This window comes from Felis catus, chromosome E2 (assembly GCF_018350175.1).
Source record: "Felis catus isolate Fca126 chromosome E2, F.catus_Fca126_mat1.0, whole genome shotgun sequence".
NCBI classification, from domain to species: domain Eukaryota; kingdom Metazoa; phylum Chordata; class Mammalia; order Carnivora; family Felidae; genus Felis; species Felis catus.
Genome location: NC_058382.1, coordinates 44,631,382 through 44,650,516, shown reverse-complemented (window position 1 = coordinate 44,650,516; position 19,135 = coordinate 44,631,382). Strand labels below are relative to the sequence as shown.

General features: G+C 41.3%; 2 protein-coding genes across 4 annotated transcripts in view; one reads left to right on the top strand and one right to left on the bottom strand.

Moving 5' to 3' along the window:
• Positions 1–2,293: 2,293 nt before the first annotated feature.
• NIP7 (nucleolar pre-rRNA processing protein NIP7) overlaps positions 2,294–19,135 on the bottom strand; it is a 63,177-nt gene continuing 46,335 nt past the window's right edge. The window contains exons 5-7 of one of the 3 annotated variants that reach the window (XR_002738598.2): positions 14,235–14,341; positions 3,080–3,178; positions 2,405–2,444 (exon numbers count right to left, since the gene is read on the bottom strand). Coding sequence is in view for 1 of the 3 variants with exons in the window: in XM_006941672.5 (XP_006941734.2) it covers positions 3,119–3,178 (60 nt within the window). In the remaining 2 variants the exon portion in view is untranslated. Of the gene's footprint in view, positions 2,445–3,079; positions 3,179–14,234; positions 14,342–19,135 lie in introns of all 3 variants that reach the window. The other 2 variants (XR_006590431.1, XM_006941672.5) reach the window with 2 other exon arrangements.
• Positions 13,191–19,135, top strand: part of TERF2 (telomeric repeat binding factor 2) — a 40,494-nt gene continuing 34,549 nt past the window's right edge. The window contains exon 1 of the mRNA XM_011290188.4: positions 13,191–13,195. The gene's annotated coding sequence lies outside the window, so the exon portion shown is untranslated. The remainder of the gene's footprint in view (positions 13,196–19,135) is intronic.

Sequence of the window (19,135 nt, the reverse complement as noted above, 5' to 3'; positions counted from 1 at the left end):
CTTTTATAGAAAGAGTAGCAAAAAAACATACAGTTCTGTATCTTGGTTTTTTTGTTTGTTTGTTTGACTTAATGACAAACAAATCTTTACATACTAATACATAGATAGCTTCCTCATTTGTTTTTACAAGCTGGATAGTTTTCCATAGTTAATATTCATTGTTTGATATGAATGTTTCATAATTTAACTGGTCTCCTACTGATAGAGATTTAGATTTCCAGTCTTTTGAAATTACAAACAATGCTGTAATTAATAACCTAGATCTTACATCATTATATACATGTAGAAGAAGAAATGGGAATTCTAGGTCAAAAGCATACACATTTGTAGGGTTAGCAATTTGCACCAGTTTATATTTTCACTGGCAATGATGTAAATGACTGCTTCCTCACACCCCCACAGATAGAGTATGTTATCAAAGTGTTTGAATTTTACCAACCTGACATTTAACTTTAAAAAATAAAAATATTAAGTTTATTTATTTATTTTGAGAGAGAGAAAGAGAGAGAGAGAGAGAGAGAGAGAGAGAGTAAACATGAGTGGGGAAAGGGCAGAGGGAGAGGGAGAGAGAGAATCCCATACACAGAGCCTGACTTGGGGCTCGATCTCATGAATGGTGGGATCATGACCTAAGCCGAAACCAAGAGTCAAATGCTTAACCAGCTGAGCCACCCAGGTGCCCCACAAATCTGGCATTTTAATAAATGATATCACACTATAGTTTTGATTTGTGTTACTCTTCTTATGTGTGAGGTTGAACATCTATATAGTTAAGATTCAGAAAGGAATTTATCAACTTTCTATCTAGATCAACTCCTGAAAAATAATCCTAATAGCCAAGAATTTCTTTTGAGATGAGGTGTTTTATTTCCTACATGCCAAGCATGAGTCTACCTTAGGGGATATTCCCTCTACCTGGAATGGTCTCCCACTCTGATTTCACATTCAGATTATATCTCTCTAATTTCAAGTTAAATGTCACCCCCTTGGTGAAGCTTATGTGAGCTGCCTCATCATAAGTGGCTATCCATCCTGTTTTCTTTCTCTCCATAGAACTCATGGTCACACATAATATTTTTCTGATTTATATGTTGATTGATCTGTTTGCACACCATGGTTGTCCCAGTATTTTGGCACATAGTAGGTGCTTAATAACTATCTGTTGAATAGATAAATGCCCAGCTTCTGGAATGAGGGAGAAGGGGTTAAGTTTCTAAATAGAGTTTTCTGAAACTTGAGTGTGGGAAAGGAATTTGGCCTTGCCACTGGATTAAGAATGCCTACAGGCAGCCCCTAACCCTGGAACTTTATTCTTAAAGCATTTTAACTTCATGCTAACTTTGAGCCGTGGACGTGAGACCCACCCATGGTTAAGTTCAGGTTAGGTTTGGGACACTGGGATATTTTCTTTCATCCATAATCACTGGATCAAGGCCTATAAATCAAATAGTTAAGACACAAAACACAAACAAGGTCGTAATTTGTTTCTTCCTGCCCTCTGTTTTTCTTGGCATGGAAAAACTCAAGCTTTTCCTGACTGGGGATGGGTAATGACACTGGGGGGTGATTCATTAAAACTGGCCTGAGTAACTGGCCTTTTATTTCTTCTCATTCTTTCCCTTTATTGTCCCAATTCATGTAAGGAAACACATTGAATAAAATAATTCTCTTGCTGATAAAGAACTTTCCCTTGACTCTTTGTTCATTTGCAGTTATATGTTCCCAGAATCAAAATCTTAGTGCTAGGGAGGCCAAAGTGGCTAAGGGTAGAAGCAGTGTATATTTCTAATAGAGAAGGAAGGCCAAGAATCCTGGCTTTTTTTTTTTTTTTCTAGAGAGAAAGAGAGAGCATGCTCAGAAGGGACAGAGAGAGAAGGAGAGAGAGAGAATCCCAAGCAGGCTCCATGCTGTCAGCGTGGGGCCCCATGTAGGGCTCAATCTCACAAACCGTGAGAGCATGACCTGAGCTGAAATCAAGAGTAGGATGCTTAACCGACTGAGTCACCCCGGTGCCCCAAGAACCCTGGCTTTGGAAGCCACTGCTTTTACCTCCTCTTCTTAACAAAGCTGCCTATTCTATTAGAAAAGTGTTCCAGTCCCCAGGGAATCTAGCAGGAGTTAGGGAGTCCCTCATCTCTAAACTGGGTATCACAGTATCAGTACTTTCCTCTCAAACGAGTGCCTTTATTTGTTTATTTTTTTAATTTTTTTTTCAACGTTTATTTATTTTTGGGACAGAGAGAGACAGAGCATGAACGGGGGAGGACCAGAGAGAGGGAGACACAGAATCGGAAACAGACTCCAGGCTCTGAGCCATCAGCCCAGAGCCTGACGCGGGGCTCGAACTCACGGACCGCGAGACCGTGGCCTGGCTGAAGTTGGACGCTTAACCGACTGCGCCACCCAGGCGCCCCTCAAACGAGTGCCTTTAATGTCAACCATTCCTAAGGCCAGAAAAGAGAAAAGACAGCGATAACAACTAAAAATATTCAATTTCATAGTATTCAATTCAAAATATTCAATTTCACAGAGCATAATGCCAAGAGAAATAGCAGAGTATATACTATATTCATCTTTGACACTCCACACTGCTGTTTTATTTGAAGTATTTTTATGTTTTTTGTAAATAAAGAATAAATTCTAAAATATGTAAAAAAAAAAAAAAAAAAAAAAAAGGCTGGACAATAATCGACCAAAAGGCTAACAATAGCTATATCAGGGTTGAGGGCTTGGAGTCTATTTTCATTTTCACGTTTGTCCTCGTCTGAATCTTTTTAGTTCTTTTCACAGATCGTGCATTACTTTTGTGATTAAAAAGAAGTAATAATAAAATGTGCTTTTATTTAAGTTGGTTTGTGTGCCCTGACCTCCTGCACCTCTCTGTGGAAGCGGAGCAATTTATTTTCCAAGAGGTGGGCATAGAAGGGCACGAGTGGGACTGCAATCCGGGTCAGGGCGAGGCTGTGGAAAAATACCAGTGATGCCTCACGCTCAGCACGGCTCTGGTGAAGGCCACTAGTAAGTCACCCCTCCTTCATTCTCTTCCCCCTCCATGTGAAATAATCCCAGTTCCTCTCACCTGTTGTCGTAAATCTGTTGTACATCTCTGAGCCTGCTCCTAGCGCCCCACCATCCCTGTGGATTCCCAAGGCAAGCAGCTCCTCCATGGGGGACGCATCTAGGAAAGAGAGAGCGAGAAGATGAACCTGTGGGTCTCTGATGTTCTAAATTGGTGGTTCTTCCTGACTTTCGAGAAGGGACCTCAAAAGACAACATGCCTCCTACCGACGGAGGCTCTGGTCAATTAGGGGTCTAGGTAGTCAGGAGATGGATTATCTGCTAATATGGCTAGATGCTCGGTTGGAAAATGTGGCTCAGTAGGATTCCTTGTACCCTAATGAAACAGACTTTCCTACCAATCCCGGGCAGCAGTGAACAAGGCACCCTCCCTGTGAGGAGTGAGACAAGAACTTGTGCTCCCTCCCAGGATCATAGTCCCAAGACACTAGGAAGAGGAATACACTGGTGACTCATGCCTGGTTTCTCCTAGTGTTCCTCCTTCCCTAAGAGCAGAAGGAGAGAGGCAAAAAGAGGGGCCTGGACATGAGTGCTGATGACCCTCTACAGGAAAGAAATACGTGGAGTGGGAAGAAAGCATTCTCCTCTCCCAAAGTTCTTACTATTTCTTGGATTATAGAACACTTTGAGGATATGAAGCAAGCTATAAACCACCACCTCAGAAAAGTGCACATATGTCCTGGACTTTGCTGGTAATGGTTTATATCTGCCTGTCTTTCTCTTTCTTCTAGAACCCCCATTTTCCTCAGAGGACCTGTTCCTCTTCTAGTCTATGTGAAGCTACGCAAGCTGTCAATCAGTATGTTCCACCTCCCCTTGCTTACAGGTGGGACATGTGATCCAATCTATTCAATCAGAGAAGCTCATGTCCCTGTGGCACGGGGCGGGGCGGGGGGGTGGTGCACGTTGGGGAAGACCCCTTGTTATTAAAGGAATATTAAACTGGAGAAAAGTAAAGCCTGGGGCTGTCCATCGCTCTTTTGTCTGACTAGTGGAGTCTCAAGAGTGGAGGCCAATAAGAGGTGCCTGGCTGGCTCAGTCTGAAAAGCATGGGACTCTTGATCTCCCAGTTGTGAGTTCTAGCCCCAGGGTGGGTGTATAGAGATTACTTAAAAATGAAAAATCTTAAAAAAAAAAAAAAAAAAGGAATAGAGCCCAACAAAGTGGAAAGGTGCCCTCAGGACAGTGTTAAACCCTTGAATCTAGTCACAAAGAAAACCTAAACATAAATGAACCACATAATTTCCTTTTTTTTTTCTTTCCCCTCAAGCTAGTGTGTGAGGTAGGTTTCTGTACCTTGCAACATATGTGCCCACATAATAGAACTTGGCCTCCACTTTCCAGGGGTGGTCAGACTCTGAAGCCCAGGCCTACACTGGCCATTCAGAGCCCTGTTAGCGGTACCCCTTATACATTTGAAAATTGATCAAGTGAGGTAAGAGATTCAGATACGTCAGATTACTGCATTTGGGGAGGCAGTACTTCCTTCTTCATGTTGGCTCCATTTCTGCCTCGCAGCGCCTCGAAAACCCCAAACCCCACCAAAAGCACCAGCCAGAGGGCACACAGCTGGAGAGAAAACAGGTAGTGTGGGTGTGTTGGAATGCAGGAGATTCTGGGAGGAAGAGGAAGACACTGGCGACTCATACCCAGCTTCACCTGAAAAATTCGTACTGTATTATATAACTTAAAAAAAAAATCTCTTTCAACTGCAAAATTTCAAAATTCTTTCCCCAAATCTCAAGAACGTAAAAAAAATCTCCAACTCCCCAAATTAGGATTTGTACCGCTGGCGTGAGCTTTTCCCCTCAAGACCATATAGATTGGCTTTCCCATGGATTTAGGATCAAAGGGCTCCTTCGGGTTATGTATTCCTTTGAAACGAATTCAAAGGCATGCATTTCCAAAGTGCAGGGGGAGCTGAAAAGCCTTCATCCTTGCTGAATGAATCAGCATCCTGGGAGCACAGGTGACACGTCCTGACCCATCCCTTCACTGTCTGATAAGCCCAAAGGTCATAGCTCTGAACTTGACCCCACTTTTCCTTCTTCCTGCCCCTTTTCTGGGTTTTCTGATAAGGTGCCCTAAGTCAGCTGTGACACTGTTTTCTCTCTCTGCAAACATAGTCCCCAGGGCGTGCACTCTGCCTGTGAGCTCCCCAGCTGCTTCCAGCTCTCCCTCTGCCCACAGCCCTTTAATTGCTGCATTCCAACAAATTAGCCATGTGACAGAAGATTATTTTTAACTTCAATAGAGCAGCTCCCTCTCTTTTAATATATCATGCTTGGCCCACATTCCCTCGGTGAAAAGGGCACCATCGGCTACTTCTGAGAACTTTTAATTACTCCAATTGTTTGCAAACCTCTTAGAAGCTTGGGGGAAAAAAATTTCTTCTCCTTTCCCAGTTTTCCCATTTCCTATTTAACGGGAGCTGAGGCTGAGTCCAACCTGGAGACTTACCAGCTTCAACAGGTCTCCTCAAATCTCCTCCAGCCCCCTCTACCTGTCCTCCTCCACAGGACTTTTCTTCCTTCCTTCCTTCCTTCCTTCCTTCCTTCCTTCCTTCCTTCCTTCCTTCCTTCCTTTCTCTCTCTCTCTCTCTCTCTCTCTCTCTCTCTCTCTCTCTCTCTCTTTCTTTCAAGTGCAAATCCACTGGGAGAATGAAGGGAGGGCAAGTTCCAGAGCCACAGGAACTGCATCCCAATGATACATGGAGCCTGGAAGGCAGCAGGAATGGACAGGGGTTGGTGCCTGTGGCCTTAGGAAGACTGAGCCCTCAGCATCTTCTAGGTCTTGGGATCCTGCAAGAGGGTCCTAATGATTGAGCTGATTCTGAGTCTAAGCCTTCCAAATTTGAGTAAACCACACAGACCAATGAGCATCTCATTGACCATCACATGGACTAAAAGCCTTCTCCAATTTTTCTGAATGTTCTAAGTCCATGGATACTTCTCTAATCTCAGGAGGCCAAGTGGGCTATGTGGCCAGAAATGATTGGTATTGTATCAACTACCTTCACCTAGAAAGGTAGAGATCGAGTTTCATTTTGAGTCTCCCAAAAACCGAGAAATGTGCAATTTCTTTTACCTGAGATTTGCAAAATAATTCAAATAGGTTCTATCAGTATGGAATCATTCCAGATATTATCTATGCTTTATGCATTTTGATGCACAGTGAATTATAAAAAGATAGGTGTGTGTGTGTGTGTGTGTGTGTGTGTATGTGTGTATGTGAGAGAGAGAGAAAGAGAGAGAGAGAGAGAGACAGACAGACAGACAGAGAGACAGAGAGAATGGGGGTTGTTGTGTATTAGTAAAAGGGAAAAAAGTGTTCCAGGCATGGGAACAGCATATATGCAAGCTGTTGGGTAGGAAAAAGGAGTGTGTTTTGGGAATTTTAAAAAGCCAATGTGACTAGAATCTACAGAGAGTAACACATTATGCTCCAAGAGCCCAGTTCTTTGAACTTTTTAAAATTGAGGTACATTTTACCTAAAATTAAATGCTAATATTTTAGTGTATAGATCAGTGAGTTTTGACAACTGCAAATGCTGCCACCCAAATCCAGATTCAAACTTTTCCAAGTCTTCAGAAAGTTCCCTAGTACCCCTGTCTAGTCAATGCCCCAACCTCGGGCAGCTGCTATTCTGATTTCTATCACCACAAATTTAACTTGTTTGTCCTTGATTTAGCAGCATATAAATGGGATCATAGAGTATGTGTTTTTTTTGTGTGCACTTCTTTCTACAATACATCATCTGGATTGTTCCAACAGTTCCAATCTGTATGGTGTTTTTCTGTTGGATTTACAGGAATATGTGGTGATAAGGTCAAGCCTAACCAGAACAACTTCATTAATGATAGATTTCCCTAGCATGGGTTCAAGTCACCTGTCATAGACCACAGTAATGCCATTGAGACATGGCAAGGCACTTTTGACTTTAAAAAGGTTGGCAACGGGGAGCCTGGGTGGCTCAGATGGTTAAACGTCCAACTTCGGCTCAGGTCATGATCTCGTGGTTCACGGGTTCGAGCCCCACGTTGGGCTCTATGCTGACAGCTCAGAGCCTGGAGTCTAGTTCAGATTTTGTGTTTCCCTCTCTTTCTGCTTCTCCCCCATTCGTGCTCTCTCTCTTTCTCAAAAATAAATAAATATTAAAAAAAAAAAAGTTGGCAAATGTACCTCACCCTTTGATCCAGCCATTCTGGATTTCGGAGTTTCTCTTACAGATAGATATCCTCACACATGTGTCACATGATATTTGTGGATGAATATGAATGAAAGGATTATTTTTCATAGTCAAGGATTGGAAACAAACTTATAAACATCCGTAGGGATCTGATTAATAGTAAGTAATCCAGACAATGGAACACTATATGGTCATGAGAAAAAAATGAGGAGTTTCCTCAGGTCCTGAAACGAGATGCTCTCCAAAATGAAAATAGCCAGGTGCAGAAGAGCATGTGTACTCATTCGCTTACTAAACAGATTTTTAGGGAGAGACTGCAATGTTCCAGACACCATGCTACATGCCAAAGATACAACACTATACAGAATAAAATCCCAGGGTGCCTGGCTGGCTCTGTCAGTAGAACATGCAACTCTTGATCTCGGGGTTGTGAGTTCAAGTCCTACACTGGGTGTAGAGCTTACTTAAAAAAATTAAAATCTTAAAAAAAAAAAAAGAATAAAATCCCTTCTCTCATGGAACTTGCTTTCTAGTGGCAGGGGTGGTAGAAAAAAATAAACAAATGAAAAATGTATTTGTATAGTGTGCTATCATTAATGTAAAATGAAAGAATGAAAGGGGGGAAGAAAACATAAATGTGTTCTTTTATTTTATTTATTTATTTATTTATTTATTTATTTATTTATTTATTTATTTTTAATGTTTATTTATATTTGAGAAAGAGAGAGAGACAGAGCGCAAACAGGGGAGGGGATGAGAGAGACGGAGTCAGAACCTGATGTAGGCTCCAGGCTCTGAGCTGTCAGCACAGAGCCCGACACAGGACTTGAACTCATGAGCTGTGAGATCATGACCTGAGACGAAGTAGGACGCTTAACCACCTGAGCCACTCAAGCACCCCCGTATTTTTATTATTTTTTTTAAGATTTTATTTTTAAGTAATCTCTACACTCAATCTCGGGCCCAACTCATAACTCCAAGATCAAGAGTCACAAACTCCACCCACTGCGCCAGCCAAGTGCCCCACAAATGTGTTCTTTTAACTCTGCACAAAGTATCTATCTCAGAAAAGACACGCCAGAAACTGGTAGGACAGAGGAAGGGAGCTAGGAAGCTGCAGGATGAAGACAGAACAAATGTCATTTAATGTTCTGTGTATCTTCCGACTTTAAATTATTGAATGGGTTATCTAATCCAGAATTAATGGATATAATTACAATATTTTGATCAAGTTGGAAGTGTTTGGCAGCATTGCCCAGCACCTGGGCCCTCAAGTGGTGGGAAATGCCTTACGGCTTTTTAATCACGGCAGGAGGAAAGGGCTGGCCCCCAGCTGTCACTCACTGCAGTCATGAACCAAGTCATGGCATCACTCTGGTAAGATGAAAGAGGCACCGAGAGGACAGAAGGAAACAAAATCAGTCTTCAGTCACATATGCTTCGTGGGTATTTATAAAAGCCTTAGGCAGCTCCTTCCTAAATTTGAATTAATGTCAAAAGAGAATCATTTCAGGAAGTATGAGTTCCTCTCTTCAAACTTTTTGGGACCATCCCACTCTGGTATGAATCGCATAGAGCCAAGTTCATTCACAGGGAACATCTGTGGGGGAGACGGGAAGCACAATAAAGAACCATCTGACACTGAACATGGACATCATTGTCTTTTTTCCCAGCTTCCCTTGGGACATCCATTTGTTTGGTTGTGTGGGAAGGAAAGTCTATAAAATGTTTATGGTTATTATTTCAGTTTATTCATATAACATGTAAAAATGGCAATTTGGAAAAGGAGCTTCACTGAGATATGCATTCTTTGTGCATGTTTGTATTGCAGAAGCTTCACAGAGTTGTTGGAAGGTGGCTTTGTGGCTCCTTGTGGTTTTTAGTTAACCAAAATGATTTAAAAAAAAAAGTTTTGCTTTGAATATCAAGTTTGTAATTATTTATCTTATCTCACAATAAATTACCTCTTTCAAAATCCTACCATTATTTTTCTTATATTTTTATTAACTTTTAATTACTAGTTAATACAGGAATACATTCTGGGGCACCTGGATGGCTCAGTCGATTAAACGTCTGACTTCAGCTCAGATCATAAACTTGTAGTTCGTGAGTTTGAGCCCCACGTCGGGCTCTGTGCTGACAGCTCAGAGCCTGGAACCTGCTTGGGATTCTGTGTCTCCCTCTTTCTATGCCCCTTCCCTACTCATATTCTCTTTCTCCCTCTCTCTCTCTTTAATGAATAAACATTAAATTATTTTTAATAAAAAAAGTAGTATTTTCTTCTTTTTTAAAAAAAAGAGTGTTGCAGATAAAGTTTTGGTTCTCTTTTATCATTTTCCATAATGCTAATTTAATTGGCCTCAAGTATGGCTGGCAAATAATTACTTTATCATAGTGATTTTAATATGCAGCAAAGTGTGAGAATCACTTGTCTAACTGATTTAGGACTCCAATGTTTGGAAACTCAACCCCCTGACATGATGGGAAATACATATTTTTAAAAATACAAGAAATAGTTTTCGTTTTTTAAGTGAAGGATGAGATTTGCCTTTCAAAATAGATTGCATTTTAGCAGAAAATTTCACTGCGTAAATAAAAAGCCAATATGCATTTCTAGAATAGAGTCTGGGGACAATGAGACCCTAAACTCACCATATAAAAGTTGTCATTGTTGTGGGCATGTTGCACCTCTGTAGATTATTACGATGTGGCTGGAGACTGGGGATTGAGGAAGAACTGACTGAAGAAGTTTCTTGGCTAGAGAAAGAGAGGGCTGTAAAAGACCCTTGTGAAAGAGTCAGGCTGAGACTCTTAAGTTCTGTGTTGTCCAACATGGTAGCCACCAACCACACATGGTTATTTAATCTTAAATTTTAAGTGAATTGAAATGAAATCAAAAGTTAAGTTCCTCAGTCATGCTAGCCACATTTCAAGCACTCAATAGCCGCATATAACTAGTGGTTACCATATTGGATGTAAGTATAGAATATTTCCCTCATTAAAGAAAGCTCTACAGCACAGTGCTACTCTAGAAATAATTGTATGTGGTCTTACCTAGTAGCTAGTTTTAAATGTTCATTCATGCAAAAATGAACTATTGGGACCTCATCAAAATAAAAACTTCTGCACAGCGAAGAAACAATCAGCAAAATTAAAAGGTAACCGACAGAATGGGAGAAGATATTTGCAAATGACATATCAGATAAAGAGTTAGTATCCAAAATCTATAAAGAACCTATCAAACTCAACACCCAAAAAACAAATAATCCAGTGAAGAAAGGGGCAAAAGACATGAATAGACACTTCTCCAAAGAAGACATCCAGATGGCCAACCGACACATGAAAAAATGCTCAACATCTCTCATCATCAGGGAAATACAAAGCAAAACCACAATGAGATACCACCTCACACCTATCAGAATGGTTAACATGAACAACTCAGGCAACCACAGATGTTGGCGAGGATGCAGAGAAAGAGGATCTCTTTTGCCCTACTGGTGGGAATGCAAGCTGGTGCAGCCACTCTGGAAAACAGTGTGGAGGTTCCTCCAAAAACTAAAAATAGAACTACCCTATGACCCAGCAATTGCACTGCTAGGCATTTATCCAAGGGATACAGGAGTGCTATTTCAAAGGAGCACATGCACCCCAATGTTTATAGCAGCACTATCAACAACAGCCAAAGTATGGAAAGAGCCCAAATGTCCATCCATGGATGAATGGATAAAGAAGATGTGGTGTATAAATACAATGGAGATTACTCGACAATCAAAAAGAATGAAATCTTGCCATTTGCAACTATGTGGATGAAACTAGAGGGTATTATGCTAAGTGAAATTAGTCAGTCAGAGAAAGACAAAAATCATATGACTTCACTCATATGAGGACTTTAAGACACAAAACAGATGAACATAAGGGAAGGGAAGCAAAAATAATATAAAAACAGGGAGGGGGACAAAACAGAAGAGACTCATAAATACGGAGAACAAACTGAGGGTTACGGGAGGGGTTGTTGGAGGAGGGATGGGTTAAATGGGTAAGGAGCACTAAGGAATACACTCCTGAAATCATTGTTGCACTATATTCTGACTAACTTGGATGTAAATTTAAAAAAAATGTTCATTCATGAAATGTAATCACTTGCTTTATTACCAAGCCTTCAACTAAGTTTTTTTTTATTTAAAAAAAAAAAAAATTTTTTAACGTTTATTTATTTTTGGGACAGAGAGAGACAGAGCATGAACGGGGGAGGGGCAGAGAGAGAGGGAGACACAGAATCGGAAACAGGCTCCAGGCTCTGAGCCATCAGCCCAGAGCCCGACGCGGGGCTCGAACTCACGGACTGTGAGATTGTGACCTGGCTGAAGTCGGACGCTTAACCGACTGCGCTACCCAGGCGCCCCTTAACTAAGTTTTAAAGACATGAATAGACATTTTTCCAAAGAAGACATCAGATGGCTAATAGACACATGAAAACATGCTCAACATCACTCATCATCAGGGAAATACAAATCACAACCACAATAAGATACCATCTCACACCTGTCAGAATGGCTAACATTTACAACTCAGGCAACCACAGATGTTGGTGAGGATGTGGAGAAAAAGGATCTCTTTTGCCCTGCTGGTGGGAATGCAAACTGGGGCAGCCACTCTGGAAACAGTATGGAGGTGCCTCAAAAAGTTAAAAATAGAACTACCCCATGACCCAGCGATTGCACTACTAGGTATTTATCCAAGGGATACCGGTGTGCTGTTTCGAAGGGACAGATGCACCCCAATGTTTATAGCAGCACTATCCACAATAGCCAAAGTATGGAAAGAGCCCAAATGTCCATCCATGGATGAATGGATAAAGAAGATGTGGCATACATATACAGTAACATATAATGGAATATCACTCGGTGATCAAAGAGAATGAAATCTTGCCATTGGCAGCAATGTAGATGAAACTAGAGTGTATTATGCTAAGCAAAGTAAGTCAGAGAAAGACAAATATCATATGATTTCACTCATATGTGGAATTTAAGATACAAAACAGATAAACATAAGGGAAGGAAAAATAGAATAAAAAGAGAGAGGGAGAGAAACCATAAGAGACTCTTAAATACAGAGAACAAACTGAGGGTTGCTGATGAGGTGTTGGTGGGGGGGATTGGCTAAATGGGTGAGGGGCATTAAGGAGGACACTTGTTGGGATGAGCACTGGTAAGTGATTAAATCAGTAAATTCTATTCCTGAAACCATTATTACACTGTATGTTAACAAACTTGGATTTGAATATAAAAAAAATATAACAACTAATGGGGCACCTGGGTGGCTCAGTTGGTTAAGCGGCCGATTTCAGCTCAGGTCACGATCTCACGGTCCGTGAGTTCGAGCCCAGCGTCGGGCTCTGGGCTGATGGCTCAGAGCCTGGAGCCTGCTTCCGATTCTGTGTCTCCCTCTCTCTCTGACCCTCCCCCATTCATGCTCTGTCTCTCTCTGTCTCAAAAATTAAAAAAAAAAAATTTTTTAATATATAACAGCTAAATGTAACAGCTAATATTCATTGAATAACAGCTAAAAAAAATATAACAGCTAAAATGTAACAGCTAATATTCATTGAAGACTTATATATTGGTCAGTTTTCTTAGTGGCAGACAACACGTTTCACTCTTATCAATTTAAGCACAAAGAGATTTATTGAAGGGTATGGAGAGTTCACAGAATCATTAGGAAAGTTAAGAAATATGCTCTAGGGGCTCCCAGGTGGCTCAGTCGGTTAAGCATCTGACTTCGGCTCAGGTCATAATCTCACGGTTTGTAAGTTCGAGCCCCGCATCGGACTCTGTGCTGACAGCTTGGAGTCTGGACCCTGCTTCAGATTCTGTGTCTCCCTCTCTCTCTGCCTTCCCCCCCCCCCCCACACACACACACTTGTGCTCTGTTTCTCTCTGTCTCTGAAAAATGAATAAATGTAAAAAAAAAAGAAAAGAAAAGAAAAGAAAAGAAAAGAAAAGAAAAGAAAAGAAAAGAAGAGAAAAGAAATATGCTCTAGACTAAACATCCAGGAATGACTTCCAAAATTATACTGGAGAACGGGGTTGACAAGCAAGCTGCAGCCTCGGCCACCATCCAGAAGATTCAGAACTGCTAAGCTGCCACCATCAGCTGCTGGCTCCAGAATAATGTTGCCTTTGCCATGATCAGCACCAGCAAAATGGATGCTTCACGCCTGCCTCTCCTTCAACAGAGTTCAGAGCTCTCACTCTACAGAACTCTACAGAGTTCACATTTGTCTCACACAAATGGCATCTAAATCACAAACAAAATCGGAGCTGCAAGGGAGTTTGAGAAATGTACCAAGTATTTAGCTTCCTAAGCTAGAAAGAAATTGGAATGGATTTTGAAAGAACCAGTCTAAAGTATCTGCCACAACTCGCCATGTGCCAAGTCCAGTAAACATGTCTGATCTCATTTCATTCCTGCAAGAATTCAGTGAGGAAGGCCCTATAATTATCCCCACTTGACCGATGAGGACACTATGGTAAATGGTGGGACTCATAGGATGATCTTAGTTGTGCTTTTCAAGTTAAAGGAGCCCTCTGTCCACTCTAAGCAAAGGAAGCACCGAAGGGACAGCTGCCTGGAGAAGCCAGGATGGAAGATGACAACCCACAAGAATAAAGCAGCAGTCCCAAGGTGACAAAGGACAGCCAGAATGAATCTGAGAACTCAGGAGTGGTCCCAGATTCATGCCAGATTCCAGAGTCCCTGCTCTCCACAAGTCCATGCTGCCCCCAACGGGAAGAACCAGAACTCACCCACACGTGACAAAGACTAAGAACACTTTCTTGGTTACATTTCAACAGCCCCAGTTATATCTGTGACACAGAGGGCAGTGCAAAGTAAAGAACTCAGCAGGGAAGGCTTCCAGACGGAGGTGAGTTTTCAGTCGGTTTTAGAGAAGTGTTAGCTTACGTACATCTGTCAGAAGGCAGAGGCTTTCAGATGAAAGAACTCACGTGTCTCACGCCAAGACTCAGGGCTGAAGCGGGCAGCCACTGCAGCATATCAGACCAACGTCCTTGCCTGAGGAGGAAGGAGGTGGGTCAGTGTTGAGGAGAAAACAAAAAAGAAGCTGGTTGGGAAGGGAACTGGTTGCAGGATAAAATCACATGAAACCCTACCTACGATTATAGCTATATTAAAATATTAATAGAGTATATATTGAAATTCAATTAATTAAAATCTCAGGGAGTGGGACCCAGAAATTTTCTAAAACTCCAAGTAGATTTGTCCTGATGTGCCTGTCACAATGGCTGCTCCCGGTCCCATGTCTCCTTCCCTGTGAAAAAGCCCAAGCTTCTGGTGCATGGGGGCTGGGGCCCCCTTTTTTTTTTTAACGTTTTATTTATTTTTGAGACAGAGAGACACAGAGCATGAACAGAGTTGGGTCAGAGAGAGGGAGACACAGAATCCGAACCAGGCTCCAGGCTCTGAGCTGTCCGCACAGAGCCCACGTGGGGCTCAAACTCACAAAGCCTGAGATCGTGGCCTGAGCCAAAGTCGGTCGCTTAACCGACCGAGCCACCCAGGCGCCCTGCCATGTCATTCTTTCCAGGAGACATTTTAGTAGGATCAAAAGATAACCATGTCAGACAGAAGAATAAATCTCAAGGAAATGGGTCACTTGGAGCTGGGAGGTTCAGAATAATTTGAGAAACCAGCGTCAACATCTCAGAAATGCAGTAGGATGTGTGTTTCTTACTTACTTCACTTAAGTTTTATCAAACAATATTAGTAACAACATTCTAACAAGTCTTTCCATCTACTTGGTCTTATGCTAAGCAATTTAATATTGCTTTATATGATTTAACCCTCACAACAATTACCTATACTAGAGGCAATTAATATTGCCATTTTACCAGTGAGGAAACTGAGGCTTAAGAAGTCCCACAACTAAGAACTGGACCCTGGAGTCCATAGATTTAGCCATCCTGCTATGCTGCCTTGATTTCTTTATCCTTATTTGTGTTTCCCTATTATTTTTCACACGTTATGTTTGTTTACTCATTGGCTCTTCACTCCTCCAAAGACTAGAAGTTTCTTAAATGTGATGATTAAGTCTGACTCATCTTTTTACACCCTTAACCCCAATACCTGACAAAGACTAGCACATAGTACTTAATATGTGTGAGTTAGACAAAGCTTTATAACATAACCATTCACTTTATTTTTTTTATTTTCTTTTACATTTATTTATTTTTGAGAGACAGAGAGAGACAGAGCATAAGTGGGGGAGGGGCAGAGATAGAAGGAGACAGAGAATCTGAAGCAGGCTCCAGGCTCTGAGCTGTCAGCACAGAGCTTGATGTGAGGCTCAAACCCATAAACTGTGAGATCATGACCTGAGCTGAAGTCGGACACCCAACCAACTGAGCCACCCAGGCGCCCCACTTTATTTTTTAAAAATATTTATTTATTTTTTAGAGAGACAGAGACAGACTGCGAGGTGGGGAGGGGCAGAGAGAGAGAGGGAGACACAGAATCCAAAGCAGGCTCCAAGCTGTCAGCACCGAACCCACGCAGGACTCAAACTCATGAACCATGAAATCATGATCCGAGCTGAAGTCGGCCGCTTAACCGACTGAGCCACCCAGGCCCCTTCATTCACTTTATATACTTATACACAATGACTCTTGCAGATAGTCACAGCTTCTGGGTAACAAGTTGATGATGTGAGTCCTCTCATTTCATATATTGCCATGGTCAAGTGTGAGGGTCTTAGAGTCAGATAGTTACAGGTTTGAATCCTGCCTCAGCCACTTATTAATGGTATAGCTTTGGGCAAATGTTAAAAGAAAAAAGTTTTGGGGCACCTGGGTGGCTCAGTCGGTTGAGTGTCCAACTCTTGATTTCGGTTCAGGTCATGATCCCAGGGTCGTGGGATCAAGCCTCACATTGGGCTCCATCTCCATGCTGAGTGTGGAGCCTGCTTAAGATTCTCTCTCTCTCTCTCTCTCCCTTTGCCCCTCTCCCCAACTTGAGTTCTCTCTCTATGTCTAAAAAAAAAGTTTATAATTTATAAAGGGTTATTTGTAAAAAGAGCACTGTTCTTGGGTCCTGAAGAAATAACTGGAAAAGTTAACGATTCCAATGGTTAAAAATATATCTGTGTGTACAGGCACATCAAAAGACGCTCAACATCCCTAATCATCAGGTAAATGGAAATCGAAACGATAATAAGATATCTACCTCACTCCTGTCAGAATGGCTACTATCAAAAAGGAATAGCAAGTGTTGGTGAGGCTATGGAGAAAAGGGAATCCTCATGCACTGTTGGTGGGAATGTAAATTAGTGCAGTCACTATGGAAAAGTCTGGGGTTCCTCAAAAAATTAAAAACAGAACTACTGTACAATCCGGCAATCACGTTTCTCGTTATTTATCCAAAAAAAATGAAAACACTAATTTGCAAAGACATCTGTACCCCTAAGTTCATTGCAGCATTATATGCCATAGCCAAGATTTGGAAGCAACATAAATGCCTATTGGTAGATTAATAGATAACAAGTGCTATGTACCTGCAAAGGAATATTACTCAGCCACAAAAAGAATGAAATCTTGCCATTTATAACAACACTGGTGGACCCAGAAGGTATTACGCTAAGTGAAATTTCTCAGAGAAAGACAAAATATGGTATGATTTCACCTCTATGTGGAATCCAAAGAAGCAATACAAATAAACAAATAAAACAAACCAGAAACAGATTCATAGATACAGAGAAAAAACTGATGGTCGCCCGAGGGCTGTAGGATGTAGGAATGGACGGAATAGGGGAAGGAGGTTAAGAAGTGCAAACTTCCAGCATAGGGAATATAGAAAATAATATTGTAACAACTTCATATGGTGACAGATGGTAACTAGACTTACTGTGGTGACCACTGGTGATGTATATAAATATCGAATCACTATGTTGTATACCTGAAACTAATACGATATTGTATTTCAGTTATTCTGTAATGACAAATATGTACCTGATCAAAGTGATAGACAGGTGGGTTCTCAGAGGAGCTCAGTGTCTCGCTACAGTAGCCAGCAGCCTGCTGACCCTCTCAGCTCCTCCTACTGAGAAAGATGGAGAAGCAAGAACAGGGAATTGCTGTGGTTAAATGTTAACTTGTGTTTATTTCTCTACAACTGCAGGCTGTTTAATTTGGCCAACCCAGTGAAGATTCTTTGGTAAACTTGTGCATAATTTCTAAACACCAGACCTACGACCTTTACACACATGCTAAACATTTATAGAGTGGAAGAGTTCTCTTTTTTCTCCATCAGTGAATTGAATAAATACCAACACCCTCCCCTTTCCCCCCGAAAAAGTATTCTGTGATCTACACTAAAGATAAATTGGTAATAATTCATCCTGATCAGCAAAGGGTTGTAAAGCAGATTCTTTGATAAGCCAATTAATTCCAGAAGGCACTGGGGCTTATTTCTTCCCGATACTGATTTATATTCTCAAAGCCATAGAATGTTAGAGCTGGAAAGAAACCTTTTAAGATTATCTCGTCAAGCCTTCTGATTTTAATGGAGGAGAAAACTATGCACTCCAGAGAGGAAAGTTTAGACTCACGGACAAATGTTAATAAAGAAAGAATCATATCGAAAATATTTTGTCATAATAATTCCTACAGCACTGTGGTTATTGTTTTTTGTTCCTTTTATAATCTGGTGGTCCAAATACAGTATTTGGGCCTGGACTTGGAAATCTGTGGACACTAATCTTCAGCTTTGTGCTGACGTCAGAGATATTTGAGAAGCACTGCTGCCCCCTGCTGGAAATTTAAAACCTCACAGGTTCTCAAGGTTCTATGTAATTTTTTAAGTCAAAAAAATTCTAAAAGTAATATTTCCTTAAGTTAGTAAGCTTAATTTTTTTTCATTTTACTTATTTCATAAAGATAGAGAGAACACATGCATGTGAATGGGGCAGGAACAGAGGGAGGGAGGGAGGGAGGGAGGGAGAGAGAGAGAGAGAGAGAGAGAGAGAGAGAGAGAGAGAGAGAATCCCAAGCAGGCTCCATACTCAATGCAGATCTGTGGCAGGGCTGGATCCCACAACCCTGGGACCATGTCCTGAGCAGAAGTCAAGAGTCAGATACTCAACCAACTGAGTCACTCAGGTGCCTCCTGTTAGTAAGTTTAAATAGTGTGGAAGGGTATAAACAGAAAGCCAATACTTGCCCCCCTTCAATAATACTTCCCAGTGATAACTGCCATTAACAATTTTATTGAACATTTTTCCATAATTTTTTACTTATATATTTGTATATGTCTGTGCACATGTATATAATTTTATAGACATGTAGGAAAATGCCATGCAATGTCTTATAGCTTATTTTTCTTTATTTTGGATATTTAAAAGCTTCCTAATTTTTTTTTAGAAACATATCTTGAATATTTTTTAAAAAGTAATCTCTATGCCTAACGTGGGACTTGAACTCACAACCCAGAGATCAAGAGTTACATGCTCTTCCAGCTGAGCCGGCCAGGCACTCCCAGGTGCTCCTGTCTTGAGTAACTTTTTTTAAAAATTGTATTTTAGAGAGAGAAAAAGCATGCCCGTGAACATGGGGGAGGGGCAGAGAAAGAGAGAATCATAAACAGACTCCACACTCAGAACAGAGCCCAATGCAGGACTCGATCCCACAACACTGGGATCATGACCTGAGCCAAAATCAAGAGTCAGATGCTCAACCTCCTGAGCCATCGAGGTGCCCCTTGAACATCTTTTCAAAGCAGTATATTGACAACCTCATTCTTTTTTATGGGCGGATAATAGTCCATTGCTTGGACGTACCATAAATTATTCATTCAGTC